Source organism: Aythya marila (assembly GCF_965140915.1).
Source record: "Aythya marila genome assembly, chromosome: 3".
In the NCBI taxonomy this organism is placed as follows: domain Eukaryota; kingdom Metazoa; phylum Chordata; class Aves; order Anseriformes; family Anatidae; genus Aythya; species Aythya marila.
Genome location: NC_139044.1, coordinates 112478459 through 112498682, shown reverse-complemented (window position 1 = coordinate 112498682; position 20224 = coordinate 112478459). Strand labels below are relative to the sequence as shown.

The 20224-nt window shown below is 39.5% G+C and overlaps 1 protein-coding gene across 4 annotated transcripts; it reads right to left on the bottom strand.

The window, feature by feature from the left end:
* Positions 1-73: 73 nt before the first annotated feature.
* On the bottom strand, positions 74-18916 carry GCFC2 (GC-rich sequence DNA-binding factor 2). 4 transcript variants are annotated; one of them, XM_082756694.1, is made up of 18 exons: positions 18662-18916; positions 17246-17356; positions 15821-15976; positions 14966-15181; positions 13865-13950; positions 12476-12591; positions 11238-11424; positions 10194-10317; positions 7992-8070; positions 6701-6813; positions 5880-6079; positions 5006-5159; positions 4615-4736; positions 3726-3802; positions 3406-3472; positions 2702-2848; positions 2317-2441; positions 74-2085 (listed from the first exon to the last, which is right to left on the bottom strand). In XM_082756694.1, exons 1-18 carry the CDS (start codon positions 18882-18884, stop codon positions 1971-1973), a joined length of 2418 nt encoding a protein of 805 aa, XP_082612820.1. In that variant the 5' UTR covers positions 18885-18916; the 3' UTR covers positions 74-1970. The 4 variants fall into 4 exon arrangements, with proteins under 4 accessions (XP_082612820.1, XP_082612821.1, XP_082612818.1 ...); XM_082756695.1 differs by having other exon boundaries at positions 5006-5156; XM_082756692.1 differs by having other exon boundaries at positions 15821-15979; positions 18662-18915.
* Between the last annotated feature and the right edge of the window lie 1308 nt (positions 18917-20224).

Below are 20224 nucleotides of genomic sequence, written 5' to 3'. Positions count from 1 at the left end.
TGCCTGAAAACATCCACTCCCTTTTCTGAGAAGTATAATACTGTTCGTCCCAGCTTCAGACCTGAGAGGCCTCCTCTTTTAAATTACAGTGAACAGGCATCAACCCTTCATGTTTTTGTGTTGTCACTTCCACCTACTTCTGCTTTATGGAGTAGGTGGGGGCCAGTTGTGAAACTGCCTGCCCCAAGGGTTTCAGAAAGGGGCAGCAGCAGGGAAGTAGACAAATACAAGCCCAACCACATGGTTAGAGTCTTAAGTGCTGTTTAGCTTTCCTGTAAAGACAATCAGTTCTGATAATACACCAATAACAACCTGCCAGAGCAGCAGATACAAACACTTTGAAATCAGCTTTAAAGAATGGAGCCTGAGCAGCTGCTCTTTGAACCAGATCCTTTGAATTAGTTTAAGTTCATCATGAAGCATCACAGAAGTCTCAAGTGCTCAGCTGGGACAGGGGTTGAGCTCATAAACATAGAAAGGCAATTATTATAAGTCCTTACAAGTACTGCTTAATCCCTTGGAAGCAACATCTACAGAGTTTATTGTAATAGAACATCAATTATAGTTTCCTAGTAGCTTCTTGAGGAGCAAGCTTCAGACCAGATAAAACAAAGCAAGAAAGAATAAAACCATACATTTCTGCTGATTTCAGAGTAGCTTTTTGTGATACTCAGAGGAAAATAAAAATGCAATTATTAGAAAGCAGAATTTGCATAGTACTCCTAATTCTTGAAGGTAATGAGGGGCCCATAGTGCCAAAGTTTTTTCCATATTTCACGTACCAGTCCTGTCACATGTTAAAGAATTGAACTGTAGAGGCTCATTAACATAACAAAACTGTTAACTTGTTTTCAAAATAATTGTTTTGGTTTTATTTTAAAAGTCATCTTTTGTCTGTAACACGGATCAGAACTATTTACAATTAAAATCTTTTACAAAAATATATTTTACAATTAAAAAATAAAACAGAACAAACCTACAAGAGTGAAATTCTCATCCCATAAGATTCTGGAGATACAGTTGCAAGAAAACACCCATCAGAATTTGAGATGCTTTAGGGTTTCTACAAGAAAACATCCTTTATATTCTGTTGCATTAATACTGCAAATATACAGAGTTATAAAACATGAGAGATCTAATACAGGTACAGTGAAATAAGGTTCAGGATCTCACCCTGGGAAACAAAAGAGATTTCCCTAGAAGGTGGTTACTAGAAGGTCATGGAGGTTGTGCTTATCCTTCTCACAATGAAGGTCTATTAGGAGTCTGATAAATCAAGGTGTGACAACTCCAGGTGTGTGCACACAAGTTCAGCCTGGATCAAGTACAAAACTCCCCTGTAAGGCACACGCTATCTTAACTACACTTGTTCTTCCCCAGACATTGTGCAACTTCTTACCTCACTAACACCCCATTTACCATCAGTAAACATTGATCAGACTCTTCACTGCACACTGACTTCCTCTGTTTCTCTGTCAACGTCAAAACCCTTGCAACTTTATCAGTTCTTTTCCACTATGGACAACCTAAACGATAACCCTACAAAATTTCTGCAGACAAGTTAGAAGAGTTCAATGGCTGCTGACACAGAGTGATAGTTAGCAATATAATATTGAAAACAGCTTGTAAAGGTGTCAGCTCTCTAGCAGTGATAAACTTTACTGGAAAGATAGGGAGTGCCTACAATCCTTCCCAGAAGGGTAAAGCAATAAAGCTTTATTGCCGTACATTTCAGGATGTCTGCAGTTTACATTGACAACTGTGATTTTTTAAAACACTCCTTAACTTACGAGTAGATGGCAGTAGAATATATTTGGAAAAAAAATCCTCGAGTATTTAGCAATAAAACAGGGACGTCAACTGATCACCACTACATCTTTGGGTAGGCAGAGTCCACTAATTAAACAGAACTTTTTTTAGTGTGAATATCAGGCTTGTTTCAGTAATTTTAAACACTGCTTCAGAAATTCCTACTTCCCAATTATGGATTTAAGATGTTCAAGTTTGTACTCTTCAATGAAGTCTTCAACGATATGCAGAGCCTTGACTTTCACCAACAGAAGAATAACTTCTTTTGTTTCATCACTATAAAAAATGAAAAATTGATACAAAAAATTGATAAAGTACATAAATGTGTTGCTATAACATTAATAAGTTTAAAATGTACTCAGAGAGTCAGGCATCTCTCCTTCACCACCTGTAGTTGGGTGCCCCAGATACATTGATCAGTAGCAGGACCCAAAATCTAGAGCCTCAAACAACATGTTAACATGAAGTATATGAAGAAGTGCAGAATCCCAAGGGATACACACATACCTTTGGTTATTCTTGTGGAGCACACGTGCACACTGCAGCAAATGCTGGCAGAAGTTCAGTAACTCTGGGAGAGTTGATCCATTTCCAAGATCTTCAAACCATCTTTCTGGGAGGCACGCAACCACCTGTTGAGTCAAAGAATATTCAATAAAACCAAGTCCCACTACTTCCGACAGGGTCTTCTTTTGGCAAGTTCAGTCATTATTAGTAGAATGTTTTTTCTTTAAAACCAAAATTATCATTACAAGTAGTTATTCTTAAAAACCCTTAGACTAACATTTGCTCTAAAATGTTTCACACACCAAGATCAGGCAAAAAATCTTAAATGGTGCATGGTGACACTCCATCTTCAGGCTAATCCTGTCCTCATGAGAAAAAGCCTTACCTTAGTACACTTTTCTATGTTATCTGGCCCTGGTGGTGTGTTTAAGAGGTTCAGAAGAAGGTAACGATTCAGCAGCTTGCTCAGTCCCAAATCACGGACCATGTCTTCCTGTACAATCCCATTCCAAAGAAGAACATTGGAGAGCAGCTGTATTGATGAAAAAACAGAACATGCATACTTGGTGGCTGAGAGCATGGTAAATCAGTTTAAAAACTTTTATCCCTTCATGCATCTAAGTCTCATCTTTAGTACAAATAGACTCCCTAAAGGAGGCAGATCTGAATTAAATCACAGGCATTCAGAAATTCCCAGCTTAGCACTCCAGAAGTAAAACTACACTGAGGGACTTAAACAAATGTGCAGTGAGTATATCCTACAGTAAGGACAGCATTTGTGCTGTAGGCATGTACTGAGGGAACAGACCTGTTAACAGAGTGACAATGACCAACTGATCTGATGCCATGCCACCAGGTCTGGCTGATGCACCCAAGGGAAAGAAAAAAAGAGCAGAACAGATGGTCAAATCAAAGTCTCTTGCAAAATATGTACCAGTTGGGTAAGCAAAGTGCTCATTTCTAGTTTTTTAAATCATCACATGTGGGTCGCTAAAAAGAATACATCCTTCACCAAGAAAAATAGCTACTGTATTAATCTCTCAGGAACCAGATTTGTCTGAAAATACATTACAGGTATTTTTTCTTTACCTTAACAGCTGACCAAAAACGTCTTTCTTGAAATTTTGAACCTGGTGATGATTTGTCTTCCATGGTGCTGGTCATGAAAATAAGAAAAAAGGTGAAATAAGGATTTTGGTTTTTAAAAGAAAATAAGCAGACAATTGATCTCAAACACTGAGGAATATACAATTATGGAAATTCTTCCAGTAGTGACCACCACAACCAGAATTAAAGGTGCAGAAAAACAGCTGTCACTTTAAACACATTATAATACAACTACTATAAAATCATTTCAGATAAAATTAGCAAAATTTAAAAGGGAGGTAAAAATCCTAGAGTCAGCTTACCTTTTAGGATACAGAGGAATAAAAACATCTTCCTCTATAGATTTCTTCATCCTTAGGACAACCTCCTTAATCAAATCCTGTTAAGGAAAAAAAAAAAAAAAAAAAAAAAAAAGGTCTTCACAAGAAAAAAGACTTCACCTTCCATTTAAAACAATTTCAATTTTGTTAATCTAGGAACGTAACACAGATATATAGGTGCCACTTGCATATAAAACATAGATCACAGCTACATTAAAGAACTATCAGCAAGTCTCAGCTTTAAACCATCCCTTTTGGATAACCCTTAAGATGATTGTTGGTTTTGTTTTGTTTTATTTCCTGCTGCCTTGTAGCCATGAAATTCTATATAAAAATCACCACAGATAGGAGAGTATGTGTTTTGGGGGGAATGTGTTTAAATTGAGAACATTTTAAGTTTGGGGATTTTTAAATTTTAAGATTTCTGCTGTGAAGAACAGCAAAGAGGAATCCTCTTTTTTCTACTCAATAGCTACTTAAAAAAATCTTACAAGTTGAACACGAGTATTACTAGCATTTATATCTCAGATTCTGAAAGATAATTAAATGCAAAACTGAAACTTCTAACCATTGCTATTGTCATAAGCAAAAAGATTAGATCTATGATCGATGTTTTGATATGTACAGGCAGAACTTTTCTAGGAACAGGGGCTGATTTCTGCCTTAGAAATATCCCATCTTCTACCATCATCAGTAAGGACAGCATCAGACTAGTGAAAGTCAACTATTAAATCTTCTTACTATAAGGTGACGAAACAAGTAATCAGAACTGAAAAACCTCAGGACAATGTTATAAGTGCACATAGGAGCATGCATAGTAAGTGTGGACAGTGGATGAAGTTCTTTTCTCAGTACCACAGGAGCTTTTTACCTCTTTCGCTTTTCTGCCTTCACTTTTGGACGGGACTTGTTTTTCAAAGATATTTCTGCAAAGCTGTACGAGGTTCTCAGTCTGTGAAGTCGATAAAGGATCCCACACATTCTGTACAAATGCTGAAAAACAAAGGAATTTCTTAAATTCATAATATCCAAGTGGTTCTCTGCTCTAGTTTCAAGGCATTAAAACATAATGAAAGCTAACATTTAAAAAGCTAAGCCTCTCATTTACAATAATCTTACAAGAGGCTACTTTAGCCTTATTCTGTGGAACCATGTAATCACTATATCTTGGAATGATTAGATATCTAACATTATCTGATAGTTATCACTTATTGTTTGGTTGCTTACAGCACACAAACATTTTCAAGACAACCTTAACATACCTGCAATTTTTGGTAGAACAGTTTTTTCAATCACTCTAGGCAAGACTTCTTGATCAGGATCATCCTCCCGTTTTGATTCAGATGAGTTTTCGGCATTACTGAATTCTTCTACAGCTCTGAACCAGGGCATCTCTGCCAAGTCTGTAGAACTCTGCTGAAAGATCATTCCTATTAGTTGTCAGCTGGTCAGGACTGAAAAGAAAAGCTCCATGCAAAAATACATCCAGTGATACCACAAAGATTCTCACTTAGTTTTAGATCCATCCTTATCCAATGGGCCAAAACAACAAGTTAAGAAAATTGGTTTTAAACTAGAATTCAAACAGCGGGGCTGTCTTCAAAGAACTCAGGAGAATTCTTTTTACAAGGGATGGTGCAAAAGGGCCAGGGGATAAGGGGAAGAAAGTTAAGAAGATTCTAACTCTGAGATCATTAGAAATTAATGGCTGTGCTATGCACAGGAAGAGCTACACCTCTTTTTTGTATTAGTACAGATTAAAACAATTCATATACAAAAATGACTTGGCAGGAGGAAACGGACCTTCTCCTTCTAAATAAGATACTTTTATCTCAAGCTCTGGAATGCCCCTACAACCCAAATGACAATGTTCCCATCCAGAAGTCTTCCCTGCAAAAAGCAGGCCTCTGCCCTGTCATACTCTGAGCTGCCAGAAATGCTCACAGAGCTCACCAACTACCAAGAACGAATAAAGCAGAAAAGCCAAGTTTACTAAGACAGCACAGACCAGAAACATAACAGGTTTTATGGAGCACTGTCCACTGCTTCAGTGTAATACCCAGAAACCTAGAGGTCATCTCTGCCATATAATACAACCAATTTTTCCACGAAAAGGAAGTTTGATGATGCACCTACCTCAAGAGGATTCCAATTTATTAACTGAACTCTGATCAATGGATTTAAAAGCTTAGGCAGGCAAAAACTGACGTAAGCATCACAGTAAGAGTCAGGAAACTTCTCTTTCCATTCCTGGAATTTCAACAGGATTTTTCTGATGTCACAAAAATCTGCATGTACATCTTCAAAGATTTTCCTACTATCCTCTAAAATGTTATCTATGGATAATATTCATTGGGAATAAAAAGAAACAATCACAATTTATTGAGGCATAAGCTGAAAAGTTTATGAATCTATAGGACATAAGTATTTATATGATAATTGCAATTGTCATTTATTTTTCACATATCTTACACTGAAATGGGTTTTAAAATTGGCTCTCTGGAAAACCCTTTTTCAGGAAAAAAAAAAACAAAACAGAAGACCACAGAAAGACAGACTTCTTTATGAACTATTGCACAGTTTTATACATCCGCTTTGTATCAACTTTGTATCACAGACTCCTGCAATTTCAGACCTTAAAATCCTTCCGCTGTTATCCAGAAAAAAAAATTATGTTTTTCCCAGCTCCTCCTGACCCACATATTCAAGGCAATTAAAACGTTGAATTAAAATTCATTCATTCCATCTTCAGAAAACAATTTTATTAGACAAAAAACACAACCTTATATCTATTCTACCCAAGTAATTAGTCAGAATTGTCTGAAGGCATTTCTTCTCTGTAGCATAGAAGAAATGACATACAATTCACAAGTATTTCTTCACTTTCCTTTGAAAAATCATTTAAAAAACAGGAAACAAATTTTGTTATCATATGTCATATCAAGACTGGCACCAACCTTTGCTCTCCTGGAATTCAGTCACCTCTGTTGGAGTCAGCTCATCGTCACTTGACATGCCTTCGTGGTGATCAGCTTTTTGTGACTGCTCTCTCACCTGCCGTCTGCAAGTCCTGTGTTTGTAATGAACTCACATGAGTTACCATTCCCCATGTACATGTGGAAGGAAGCTATTGAAAAACAATCCGAGTTCAGAAATACACTAAAAACATGTGGTGAGAACAAAAACTTAAGGAAATGCAGTGGGGAAGCACCAGTAATTATCTAACCATAAGGAGCAAGAACTGTGGAACAAGGAGGTACTTTGTGAGCTGACATAAAGGAGGTTACAAGAACGTCTCATCTTCCTCATCGCCACACAGGAACCTTCACTACACCTCATCCCTACCGAGGGCTCTAACAACTCATTCCACCTGGAACACCAGACATCTAGCATGGTACTGGAGATACTACCTCTGACAGTCTTAGTACGTAGGAAACTACTGAGCCCTCAACAGTCTGTCACTGTGGTTCCAGATAGCTTGTGCAACAGCCCACATAAAAATTGTGGCAGCTCAAAAAATGCTATTGCCATGGCACCAAGCATCCCAACAGCTTGCAAAATCAACAGTTTACATGTCACATAGAAATTGTATATGTCATGCAAATGACATGCATAAATACCTCAGGTATTTATATCAATTAGCAGTAATGGTTCACTTTAATTAAGAGGTTTTTAGCACATTGCTGCTTTTTAAGTTACTGGAAGCTTTGAAACTCAGTTGCATTGGTACTTTGACTCATAACCGTGCTTTGCAGTAAGAGATTTGGAATTGGAATGGATGAAAAACAGTCTCCAAACACAAATACCCAAGATGTAGTATCTAGCCTACACTGACTGAGGATAGGCTTGTCGTTGTACTGCTTCATTCACCACCACCACCCCCCCAGCAGCAACAGTAATCCCAGCCTCTTTTTGTTACTTATGCAATAATACAAAAACGTATTCCTGAATAAGGTCACAGTATTACCTATTACACCATGGAGAGAAAAAACTCCTCTCGCATAGTTTTGTAATCAGCCATACTTAAAAACATGGTATTTTAAAATAAAACAATCTAAATTAGCAATGGAGAGAATTACATTAATAAATAGATTTTCCAAATGCTTTGAGCTCTGGAAGGCAAATACATTTTTTTGGGTGTAATCTTATTTAGTAATCCTGCAGATTTACGTTCATCACTGATTAGTTACAGGAAGCTAGTGTACCACACATTTATCAGAATTAGCTGTACATATACATAATAGCTACCTTCGGTGTTCACATGTTTTCAGAATCTCCATCTTTTCATCACCTTCCAATCCGCCATTAGTTGGTTTGTCTTTCCCAGCTAACAGAAGACAGAAACAGACAAAAGAAAAGAGTATGATTTAAGAGTTCCTATTTTCTCAAATGCAAAAATGATTCTCGTCCTATTGTTTTTCATCTGGAAAATAACCAAAGAAAACAAAACCTCCTGATCAAAAATTGTAACAGTCTCCAGGGTAAAGCACAGCAAATATTGCATGTTAAATGCATGATAGTCACATGTGGCTGTTCCTTTGTAACAGCTGATGGAAGGGGGTTTGAAAACATTCCAGCCAATAATCACCGCTTCCCAGTCCTGGTTGGAAACAGAACTGTCTTCCACAATCTGCTCCTAGCAGCACGAACGGCATGTGTAGGGACTTAATTAGCCTGTATGTTAAAAAAATGAAACTTGCAATAAATTGAATAACTTCAGAGTTTTAGTTCCAACACTGCAATGGATGTTAAATCCCCAATTTACATTATTCAAGATTATTGTATTGCAATTTCAAGACTAGTCAGTTCCTCACTATCTCCTGTTATTTGTGTCTCTTTGTGTGATCCAAATTACCCATACTCTGATTCTTCAGCCCAACAGAGAAATAAAAACTCGAAGCATTTTCTATTTGGACATTCATTTGTATCAGTATCAGCTGGCTGGTGTGTGCACAACATACAAAAAAGCATCCTACTCTCAAGTATTCCAGTATAAGAAAAAACATCATTTCCACTAAATTAAAACACAACTAGGAACATAACAATTAAAAGCTCTGTTAAACATTCAAGTACAGTTCCATTTGTAATAAACTGAAAATAAAAAAAATTAATAGCTGCTATTGACACAAACAAGTACTCTTTTGTTCTAAGCACCTGCTGTCAGTCTACCACACCATTTTACAAAATTACACATGCCGTTGGTTCTCTAATCAGCCTTTTGTCCTGTGTAGTCAGAGCACTGAATCCATGGCTGGTTGTTACCAGAAACTGGTGCATCTGGCCTCCATCTGTTCACAGAACCTCCAAGTGTATCGCTGTTTGCTTTGCCTAAACAGCTTTAAACGGGATTTTTTGTTTGTTTTTTTAAACAGCAACAGCTAAAGATTCACACTGCACACAAACAATGCCATCAGCATGGAAAGAAAACACGAGATTAGAAAATTGTTATCGCTTTTCCTACAGCAACTAAAAGATTAGTTGTGTTTTGGATAAAATCCTTACACAGAAAAGCTTCTTTCTTCATGTCCTTCTCTTCATATAATTGTCACTGAAGAGTCTGAAATCTGTATTGTGAGCGTACATTGAGCCTTAAAGACACCCTAATGTAAAGTCACATTGCCCAGTAAACGCATTGCTTTTTCACAGATTCACAAGTGGCAGAACCCTGTGCCAGCAAGCTTTCAGAGAATCACAGAATGGCTTGGGTTAGGAAGGGACCTTCAAGATCATCCAGTTCCAACCCCCTGCCATGGGCAGGGACACCAGCCACTAGATCAGGTTGCTCACGGTCTCATCTAACGTGGCCTTGAACACCTCCAGGGATGGAGCATCCACAGCTTCTCTGGGCAACCTGTGCCAGTGCCTCACCACCCTGAGTGTGAAGAATTGCCTCCCAACCTTTAATCTCAATCTCTCCTCTATTAGTATAAAATCATTCCCCCTTGTCCAGTTATCTGACTTAGCAAGAGATAGTTCTCCATCTTTTTTATAAACCCCTTTTAAGTATTGAAAAGCTGCAATAAGGCCACTCTGGAGATCTCTCTTCTTCAGGCTGAACATCCCCAGCTCTCTCAGCCTTCCTTCATAGCAGAGGTGCTTCAGCCCTCTGATCAACTTCATGGCCCTCCTCTGGACCTGTTAATCTTTCCCCAGCTTAAGACCTACTAGAAAACTGACTCCATGTCTCCTTTCAAATACTGAGATAATTGCCAGGATTAATAAGCCAAAATTAGTACTTGGTCATGTTATATTCACTATTATATCAGAAAACATTACGGGACTTGCTGAGGTAAGGATTTCAACTGAGATATAGTGCAACGTGGTTACTGACAAATGGAAGAGGAAAGAAGATGAAAAGTAAGAATAAAATACCATCCAAAAATTAACTGTGTATTTCTGCTTAAAGATTGACTGTTTCAATAAGAAAGTAACTCGTGACTTCATACTAACTTGTCAGATGCTGAATATAAGCAGATTCAATTTTCAGCTCATCTTGCCTTCGTTTCAACACTGCCATGGCTCGTTGCTGAAGAAGTGCGTGTGCAGCCAATTCCAGCTCATTAATGTATTTCAGCTGAAATACAGCAAACAGTAATCAGGTTTGAAATAAAATGAAAAAAGAAAGAACAAAGTGTTTCCGTGGATTTTCAACCACAGTAGTGAAATTAGAACCAAAGTACTAAAGATTGAAAGTTCCTACTCACTGGAGGTTTTCAGGCATTTTTTTTTTTTAAATTACGACTGAAAAATAAATTAAATTGCTTATCACAGAATTACGTAAGACTTTATGGAAAAGCACTCAACAGGACACTTGTGTAACACTTAGTTTCCTTTCAGTTTGCCTTTGAGCCACTAGCCATTAAAAGAGAAATACTAACAAGCACTTGCTCTCTTTAGAGTTACACAAAAAGACTCACAGTTGCAATGCAATTGATGTAAAATAGATTTGATACCACTGTCTACACAGGACACTTTCACTAAAGCTGAACTTTAGGCAGCCTCTCCCCACGTCCAAACCTTTCCTCCTCTTTTTATATAGATAATGTTTCAGGGAACAGATAGAGCAGATAACAGACAAATCCCTACATAGCTCAACTAAATCAATCCCAATTCAAACCTAACATGAAATCCTTATTACCTCTATTACATAACAGAAGTCACATACATTTTGAGATCCCGAATGTGAATTTAAGCCCTACCTCTTGTTCAACTTCAGCACACTCTAGTTACTGTACACACACAAAACTCCCTCCAGTAAGGTTTTGGTTTTATCCACCAAACTCTAGGTGAGACCACAGCCCAAGTCAGTAAACGTATACTAGCCTGATCATTACTTTAGGTCATGGTGAGGGTTGGCTTGTTTCTCTTTATTTTTGTTTCCTGTTGTATTCAAATTTCTGAGTTTGTAATTGGGTAGTGTCCTTTTTACAAGAATTCTCATCTTACATTGAAAGAATGCACCTTTATCATGATTTAAAAAAAAAAGATACATACTTTTTCATTCAAACAGTTTATCAGGTTCTCTACATATGTCTTCATGCCCCTGTAGAATTTGTAATTCAAAGCAGCATCTGAATTCTTCTCCAGTTCCTCGACAGTCATCTTTGAACTTTCAATGTCCTGCATATATTTTTCATACTCCCTCTGGTGGGCACAGTGCACATCCTGCAATGATGTTATCCTAAAAAAGAAACACCCAGAAAATATTGCCAAGTTAACAGTTAATGCATTCCAAAACATTTTTCCCACTAAAATAAAGTATAAAACATTTGCCTGTGCTAAGAATAGCACTTGTATTTGAGCTAAGAAGCATTGGAAGTTAAACGCACGCCAGCACTTGCAAGAGTATGGGGTGTGGGCAAGCATTGTGCTTTGGAGAATCAAATGTCACTTATCTGAGTTTTGAAAGCACCACTGACATTTTACCTAGATTCCTCAATACACCGTGCTTCCCAAAACCATGAGAAGTTGAGTGATATCACATTAAATTGATTCTAGGCAACAAATTCTGTAAAACTATAGCACATGTCAGTACGTCCACAACTGCTTCTGGCTGAGCTGGCTCTGAAGGATGACAGGGGATGGCTTACCTTGGGATGCCCGACCCCAGCTGTCCTGCCCAAACACCTTTTTGGTGTTCACCTTCACCCAGATTCACACCTTCAGCCAGGGACATTTCAGCTGCCCATACAGCAGCTGCTGAATAGCTGAAGAGAAGTCACAGCTTGCAAACTAAGGGGATCATAACATGGCTTGGAAGGGACCTTTAAAGATGATCTTGTCCCATCAAGACATGTCCTAAACAGGCTGCATAGGTTGTGCTGCTGCTTTAGGAAATACTAAGCTATTTTTGCAGCTGGTGTTCACTGTGAGAGGGATAGGATAGCTGGTAATCAGTGTGAGAGGGATACGATAGACAGCTGCATCTGCCCTGGTTGAAGTTTTCCATGCTTGGCAAAGTTAATGTTGTACCTATACTCCTGTAAGAACTACTAGCAAGCACAAGGATCCGCTGCTTTATTCTAGGTAATATAATGCTACTGAAAAGTCCATATACTCTAACAACAAAGCATTGCTAAGTTAAAAGTTTATAACACTGTGCTAGACATAACTGGCATGTTAATCCAGAAATCCTCCGATATTCAGGAGAAAGAATAACAAGCTGTCATCTCTCCTTCTGCAACAAAATGAACACAGACATCTCAGAAGTTAATTCTAAAATCAGTTTTTACCTTTCAGTCAGTCGCTTTTTTACAATTTCCAAGCTCACAGGTGGTAAGGAAACAGAGGTATCAAACTTGGGTTTAGCTGGTTGAGATTTACACAGGGAAGCATCACTGTAAATTTCCTGCAAGAATTGTAACTGTTAATTTTTAAGACAAATTTAATGAGTTTAATAAACAACTTATACAAGTTCTGCCTCTGCAGCTTTAGAGATCAACGAGACAATCTGAACATCCAAGACATACGATAAAAACATACATATTTCAAGGATTAATTTTTTTTTTTGTAAAGCAAAAGCAAGGAAAACTGAATATAAGAACTGTATATACATTGCATCAATACAGAGTATACATAAACAAACAGCACAAAATAAGTTGTAATTTAGGGTGCATTAAAGTTGCTCTCTTCTTGGTCTGAGTATCTTAATCACTCTAGTGATACAAAACGACAGCTGAGACCTCACTAGTACTACAATTTTATACATAAAATGTAGAAATCATGAAGTACAGTTAAGCAGCGATAAGGACAGAATTTTCATTCTGAAAACTCAGCTTGACTGTAATTGTAACTAAAAAAGGATTCCAAGCATTTTAGCTTATAATTTACAAGACATACTACATTCTAAAACAGTAGAAACTTGTAAGTTAAAGCCTGACCAAAACACAATTAACTGAAGCAATCAAGTGCATGACTAACAAGGTTTGCAACAGTTTTTGCCATTTGCTGATCAGCAGAAATTAAGGATTTTGCAGAAACAAGTGGGGCATGAGGACCAATCACACTGGATTTGAAACTCAAAAGATCGATGCAACTTTCCCCCAATCTTCTGACTACTCCTATTTAACAAGCAGTGTTTTCTACAATTAACCAGTTTTTTATTTCAAAAGGGACATTCAGATTTTCCTAGTCTGATCCAGAATACACGATTTAAGCCAGAAAAAAAACCTCCTCAGAAAACACCTTTGTCAGTTATTTAACAGAAAAAAAAAAGACCATTCTGCCTAACTGGGAAAAAAAAAAAAAAAAAAAAAAAAACCAGCCTCTGATTGCCACACAAGAGCAATTTAGCATTGATGAAATAGCCAATTTGACTTTGCATCTTTCTATACTGCAGTATGTGAAAAATCTTGCTGTCAAAATCCCTGGGCTCATCTCTGCTTCTCCCAAGGTGTTCCTTCACAAATTGGTAACCCCTCAAGGCATTACAATACCCTTCTTCTGAACAGCAATGCAGAGATCACAAATTGTCATTATCACCTTTTCCTGGAATAACCAGCACCTAACTTCCTAAAAATCTCTTATGACTTGGCAGAAAGGAGATACCACTCCAGAACAAGCTCTCTTCTCTAGCCTATGAGCAAAAAGCAACTTTCAGTGGTTAAGAAAGCACATATCACCTGAGAGAGCCTGACAGCTTTCTTTATTTGCTGTTCTTCCCACTTCATTTGTGCTTCATCTTCACTTGACTCATCACTAACAGACACTGGAAGTAAAAACAATCATTAGTACAGTAATTAAGTCCTTACCTACCTCCCTATTCCCTGACCAATACTCCTCCTCCCTCAAAAACACCACTTCCCACAGCCATTACTGAGAAGTGACGTACACAAAAAATAGCAGATGAGAAGTCTGCACATGAAGGACTTTGAAACTGGAAGCCTTGGAAATGGCAATTGGAATTCGTAGAATTGATATCAATATTAATTTTCTCTACATACTGTTTTTCAGACAACTAATACGGCAGTACCAGGAGCACAAACACCTCACTTATGTTTCAAAGTAAAGTTATATAAAATGTAAGTACAGTTAGACTGTAACAGGGGACATTATACAGAGCAAATCCCTGAGTGTTCCAAAATGTATGCTCTACTACAGATACAAAAGTATCTCATTAGCATTGATTAGAATTACAGAATTAGCTCATAGCTACGCAATCCTTATAACCATTATTCAAATAAGAACAAAATTAGTCTACAAGTATGGCAAACCAGTGCTTCATAAACGAAACCACAAGCAGCCAGACAAGTTTAAAAACCAGTGGAAGAGCCACATATGCTTTGTGTGCAATAGGCTTGTTTACTTCTGAAGGACTGTCTTGTTCAGGGATTATTTTTTTCCTCCACATTTTCAAGAGACATAACATCAACGTGAAAAGACCACTGGGTAGAATGGAGAGTAAGTAGGAAACAAGATTTAGAAAGTTTCCATAGGACAATTGTTCTTACACCAGTTTTATATATTTTAAATATGATGTCTCCAACAAGGTGGTTTTTTTTTTTCCTTCAAGTCAACAAGGTCAAGAATCTTTGTAAAAGTTTTTCCTCAAGGCATCCTGCACCCCTACATAAGTGAAATCTAAAGCAGGTAAATGTCTCATATAAAACTCAAGCATCAACTTTACAGCCTTTTGCCAAGACTCCCCAGGAGCAAGTTCTCTCATTCTTCCAGATGTCAGCAAAACAAGAACACAGCCAATGGGAAAAACGGCCTGAACTCACCCATGTGTTCAGTCATTCTCTGCCTAAGAGTTCTCATTTTCGGAGCAAAACTGAGATTCTTCATATCAGACTCGTCTTCACTCTCTTCACTGCTTTCTCTTCTCCGAGAAACCTGATGACCATTTGAAACATCCAGTGGAAGATAATCAGCCTGCGTCCTGGCTAAGTGACGTTTCCTCCGAGCAGACTCAATACAGGCGGCACTGGGGATATTAACTGCATTGAAGAGAAAAAAAAATCCAAGTAATGCTCTGTATTGTTCCTAACGTCAATAACCACCACAATTCAAGTTCACTGTACAATTCTGAATACAGGACAAGATATTTTTCTTGGAACCTTACCATATAATATTGTAAGTGAATATTAGCAGGTGGAAAGACAGCCTTAAAAAGCAGCTCCATCCAGAAAACAAAACTCAGACTTTTTCTTTCAAATAATCATTAGCCTGTTGTCCTTCTTTCCATCCCTTCAAAGGATGGAAGTTATTGAACTAATGCAGTTTACAAAGAAACCCAAAATTTACAAATACGACAGCATAGATGAGGTTAAATTCTAATCTCAAAGTGAATTATACATCATTAGACAGCAGTTTTTTCACTGCCTTTCTTGCAAAAGGAATGGTTATAATTTTTATTCCATTTCCTGAAATTAACACAGAACCACAAACACATGCAGTCAAAAATATTGGGGAACTATTCCTGTGCTTTCAGAAGCACAACTCAGCAGAAACAAGATGCTTACATCTTACATGACTTCAGTTTACTGGGATTCATCTCACTCGTCTTGTCATGTACTTTCAAACAAAAGAAGTTGTAGTATTACTTCTGAAAAAAAATAAATACATCCATCACTGACCTGGTGATAAATCCTTTCTCCTCCCTGGAGGAGTGGATTCATTTTCAGAGTCTGCACTGTTGTTGTCCTCACTTTGTGAAGAATAACTTTCCTCTTCCTTCTTCTCTTCATCTGTGTCTTCACTGTTACCAGTTCCAGGCTCCAAGTCACAGATTTCTGCTTTAAGTGAAAGAAGTAAGACATGATTTCAGTTTTGGCTGCTGAAATGTGATGTGCCACTAACTATTTTACTAAGTCACTATTTAGTTACTAGTAACTGTTTGGACCGTATGACCAAAGACTGGTCACACATCTATTTTCACCCATCCTTATCAAAACAGGCCAAACCTTCACATATTCCAATACAGTTATTTACAGCCCAAATCTCATTTAAATCTGGAATTGAAGCATCTGTGGCAGCCCTGAACTAACACATTCTTCTAAGAGACAGAGCACATTTGTACACACAAGAGCAACACATGAGCTCCCAGCTGACATCTGATTTATGTCTTCATAGGTCACAGCTTCATTTCATAAAGGGGGGTGGCTTGATTGTTTTTAGCATTAACAATGAGGGAGTCTGTACTTGAGTTGTAAAGATTCATGCATGTCTTGTCTCTGATTTTATTAGAGTTCTTTAAAAACACTAGTTTCTCTTCATCTGCCACTACATCTTCAGTAAGTCATCAGACTACTGAACAACAGAATGTGCCACTAGTTATAAGAGTAAGGCATACTTTTACAAGAAGTTACTGAAGATTTATTTGAACCACAAAGGAAATTGTATCTCATCCTAGTTTATTTTTATCTAGCAGCAGCATTAGCAACATATCTGTGAATTGCCACAAGTGTCAAAAAGGTAAATAGAAGGGAAGAGAACATCTTAGACACACTGCTAAAAGAGACAAACCCCAAATCCCACTAAGAAACTCTACTGTTATTCAGTAACACTTAGAATATTAACAGAACAATCAAGGCTATTGATGGTATCCAATTAAGATATCCACATTTTAATAGCAAATGGTTTAATAACACAAAGATTAAGATTTCCCTTAAGCTCCACCAAACAAAATCTTACTAAGCTCACATTTGATCTCAATATTTGCACTAAGAGAAAGTGTTAACCGACAGTAACCAGCATTGAATAGTTACTACGGTTTGAAAGATACATTTGTCACATTTTTAATGTTGATATTTTACAGAGATTTTGCATACTCAGCTCTTCTCAAGAAGAGCCCCCAAGTTGTAACCCTCTTTTAGCAAGGTCAGTACGGGGGAAAAAAATCGTAGAAACATTAAAATTATAAGCTTGTAAAGTAACATTGCAAGTATCATCCTAGATTCAAATAACAAACAGAAAACATCTAACAATCTTGACACAATACTCTTAATTTACTGATTTCATAAAACTAACGTAGAAAATCTTTTAACAATAGAAGTACTTACTTTTGCTTTCTTCTGCTTCTCTCTGTGCAGGCAGCAGGCTTTTCTTCTTTTGAATTCTAAAGGTTACTTCATTAAAGGACGGCTTTTTGATTTTGAAAAGGTCTTCATCACCTGTAGAGATAAAACAGAATGACTCAGACATATCAACAAAGCACATATATATGTGTGAGTGTGTGTATAAATACATATATATAAAGCAAATAATCCTTATATGTGCACTCAGCATACATTTTGAAGCTCTGACTGCATTAAGTCTAATTCTATCACTTTATCACTCAGGATCCATTACTTCTGAATTCACATCTTTGGAGCTTAGCCTCCTTGATACACCAACACCTCCCCAAGGCCATTTCCTCCTGCCTCATCACTTGTCACCTGAGAAAAGAAACCAACACCCTCTTCACTGCAGCCTCCTCTCAGGTAGTTGTAGAGAGCAGCGAGGTCCCCCCTGAGCCTCCTCTTCTCCAGACTACGCAACCCCAGTTCCCTCAGCTGCTTCTCCTGTTTTCTAGTCCCTTCACCAGCTTCATTGCTGTTCTCTGAACACAGATAACTTCTCTGAGCTCCAGCAGCTCAATATCCTTATTGCAGCAAGCTACCTTCCCATTTTTTCTAAGTTTTATCTATCTCTACAAAACTTTTCAGTGTGTGCCACAAGCACACAAAGAGGCATCAAAGTGCTGTTACGGGTGTGTCTCTCCTAAACCCCACAACATCCATAACGTAGGATCCCAGCTTGTGTTCAGAGGAAGGTGCACAGAAGGGACCTGTAGTCCACCAAGCAACCAACACCCCCACTGTACTGGGCTTACGTGGCAAGGGTTTGGTAGCAGGGGGCTACAGGGGTGGCCTCTGTGAGAAGAATCCAGAAGCTGCCCCATGTCAGATCGGAACCTGCTCAAGCCAGCTCTAAAGGGCCCATCACTGGGCAGAGCCGAGTCCTGTGGCCTGTGGAGGGGCCCCTGGTGGAGCAGGCTGTCCCCCTGCAGCCCATGGGTCCCACATGGAGCAGATCTCCACGCTGCAGCCCGTGGAGGAGCCCCCGGTGGAGCAGGTGGATGTGGCCTGGAGGAGGCTGCGGCCCATGGAGAGCCCCCGCAGGAGCAGGCCCCGGGCCGGAGCTGCAGCCCGTGGAGAGGAGCCCACGCAGGAGCAGGGGGTCTGGGGGGAGCTGCCGCCTGTGGGGGACCCGTGCTGGAGCAGTTTGCTCCTGGGGGATGGACCCCGTGGTACGGAGCCGTGTGGGACCAGTGCTTGAAGAGCTGCTGCCTGTGGGCAGCCCATGGGCGATCTCCCTGCCCTCATCTCACCCCCGAGCCCTTTTCACCCCATTTTCCCTCCTTCCAGGAGGGGCAGCGCCGGAGCAGTTGATGCAGACTCCATCAGGAGAACCCCCCCCCGCCCTTCGCTCCTCACCTTCCCGCTCCTCCTCGCTCCCGAAGCTCAGCACCCCCGCCCGGCTCCGCACCGGCCCCTCCGCAGCGGCGGTGCCGGGATCCTGCGGCGGAGCAGAAGCAGGGGCAGGGGCAGGAGCACGGCCAGGGGCAGGCTCAGCCCCCGGTTCCTCCTCGCTGCTGCTGCTGCCGCTGGAGGCCGGGCGGCGCCGGGCGCTGAAGGTGCGCGGAGCCCGGCGGAACATGGCGCGGGGCGGGCCCGGCACCGGCTGCGTGCTGAGGGTGCGCGGCGGCCGCAGGCTCAGCCCCCTGAGGGGCGAGCTCCGCCTCAGGGCCCCGGGGAAGGGGGGAAGGGCTTTGCATAGGCTGAGGGGAGTGTGAAAAGCGTCCCTCAGCTTCCAGTTGAAGGGGTTTTGTGGGTGGTTAGTCGCTCAGACGCGTGAAAATAAAATTTATCTGAAGGGCTGCGCGTGTGTTCGTGGTGGGGGTGGCCTTGCGGGGTGCCTTCCCCCGCCCCGCAGCTTGGTGCTATGTAGTTGTCAAAAAAAAAAAAACACAAAACAGTCACGTTTTTTAATTTGTTTCTCTGGATCTAGCTCGCTGAAGGAGGCAGGGAAGTGCCAGCTCTGTTGTGAGGGGATAGGAACAGAAGGACAGTGGCAAAAGAAGGACCTAAATTTGTTTTGTGTGGTGAGGAGCTGTACAGTGTCACGCACCATCCCTCATCTCTGTGTGAGTGAGATCTGTGGAAAGAAAGCTTCAAATCCAGCCCCTCTGCTTACACCAGAAACAGGGCGAGTCCTTCAAGTAAGGCCTTTATATCCCAAGAGAAGTATCCAAAAATAGTGGATATTTGTGGGAAAAAAAATAGTGGGCATTTGAAACTTCTTGCTTAAATTGCTCCACGTCTCTCCCCTTCGTCTGTAGGATGAAGATACCAATATTATTTTGCCTCAGGAATCCTGTGGAGAAGAGAAGCTGTGTTTGTGAAGCACAACAAAGTACAATAAGAACAATATAAAAACCCAAGAGAAAATTAAAATATATTTCTATTTAGTGCAGGTTCTGAATGGTGCATGTTAAATAAAACCTAAGGCTGTACAATGAATAATAAGGATTCTAAAAACTTTGCCAATTCAATAAGCACGATTCATCTTGCAAATATCATTCATCCTCTGCACTGAAAAAGGTTGGTGGGTCTTGTGAAAAAAAAAAAAAAGAAAAAAAAAAAAAAAGTAGTTTTGCAAGCAACAGAACTAAACCTTTTTATGGATTTGTGCCTAAAAATGACTTACTGTGAGCTCTGATGCAAAGCTGCATTATAGTTTTGCAATTTATATATGCTTCCCCTGTGTGTTTTCTCTGACTGAGGGGTAAAGTCAAGGATAGTCTGAGGATCCCCAGGTACACTGAATTTATCCACTGTAGTCTGGACAATGTCGAGTTTGCTGGCATAGATCAACCTGGAATAATATCAATGAAGTTACTTGCTTATTATTGACTATCCCAGCACTGATGCCTCATGATGCTAAACAGATCTTGGAGAGTTTTCCTAGGGGCCTGTGTTTCCTCTGATATAGAGATA

What these genes read in the sequence shown, in the direction of transcription:
- GCFC2 (XM_082756692.1), bottom strand. Translation starts at nt 18,884, where the DNA reads ATGTTCCGCCGGGCTCCGCGCACCTTCAGCGCCCGGCGCCGCCCGGCC. An exon ending in TGAATTCCAGGAGAGCAAAG is followed by an intron (nt 6,080 to 6,700) that starts GTTGGTGCCAGT and finishes TATTATCCATAG; the next exon opens with ATAACATTTTAGAGGATAGT. An exon ending in ATTCCTCTGTATCCTAAAAG is followed by an intron (nt 3,473 to 3,725) that starts GTAAGCTGACTC and finishes TTTCATGACCAG; the next exon opens with CACCATGGAAGACAAATCAT.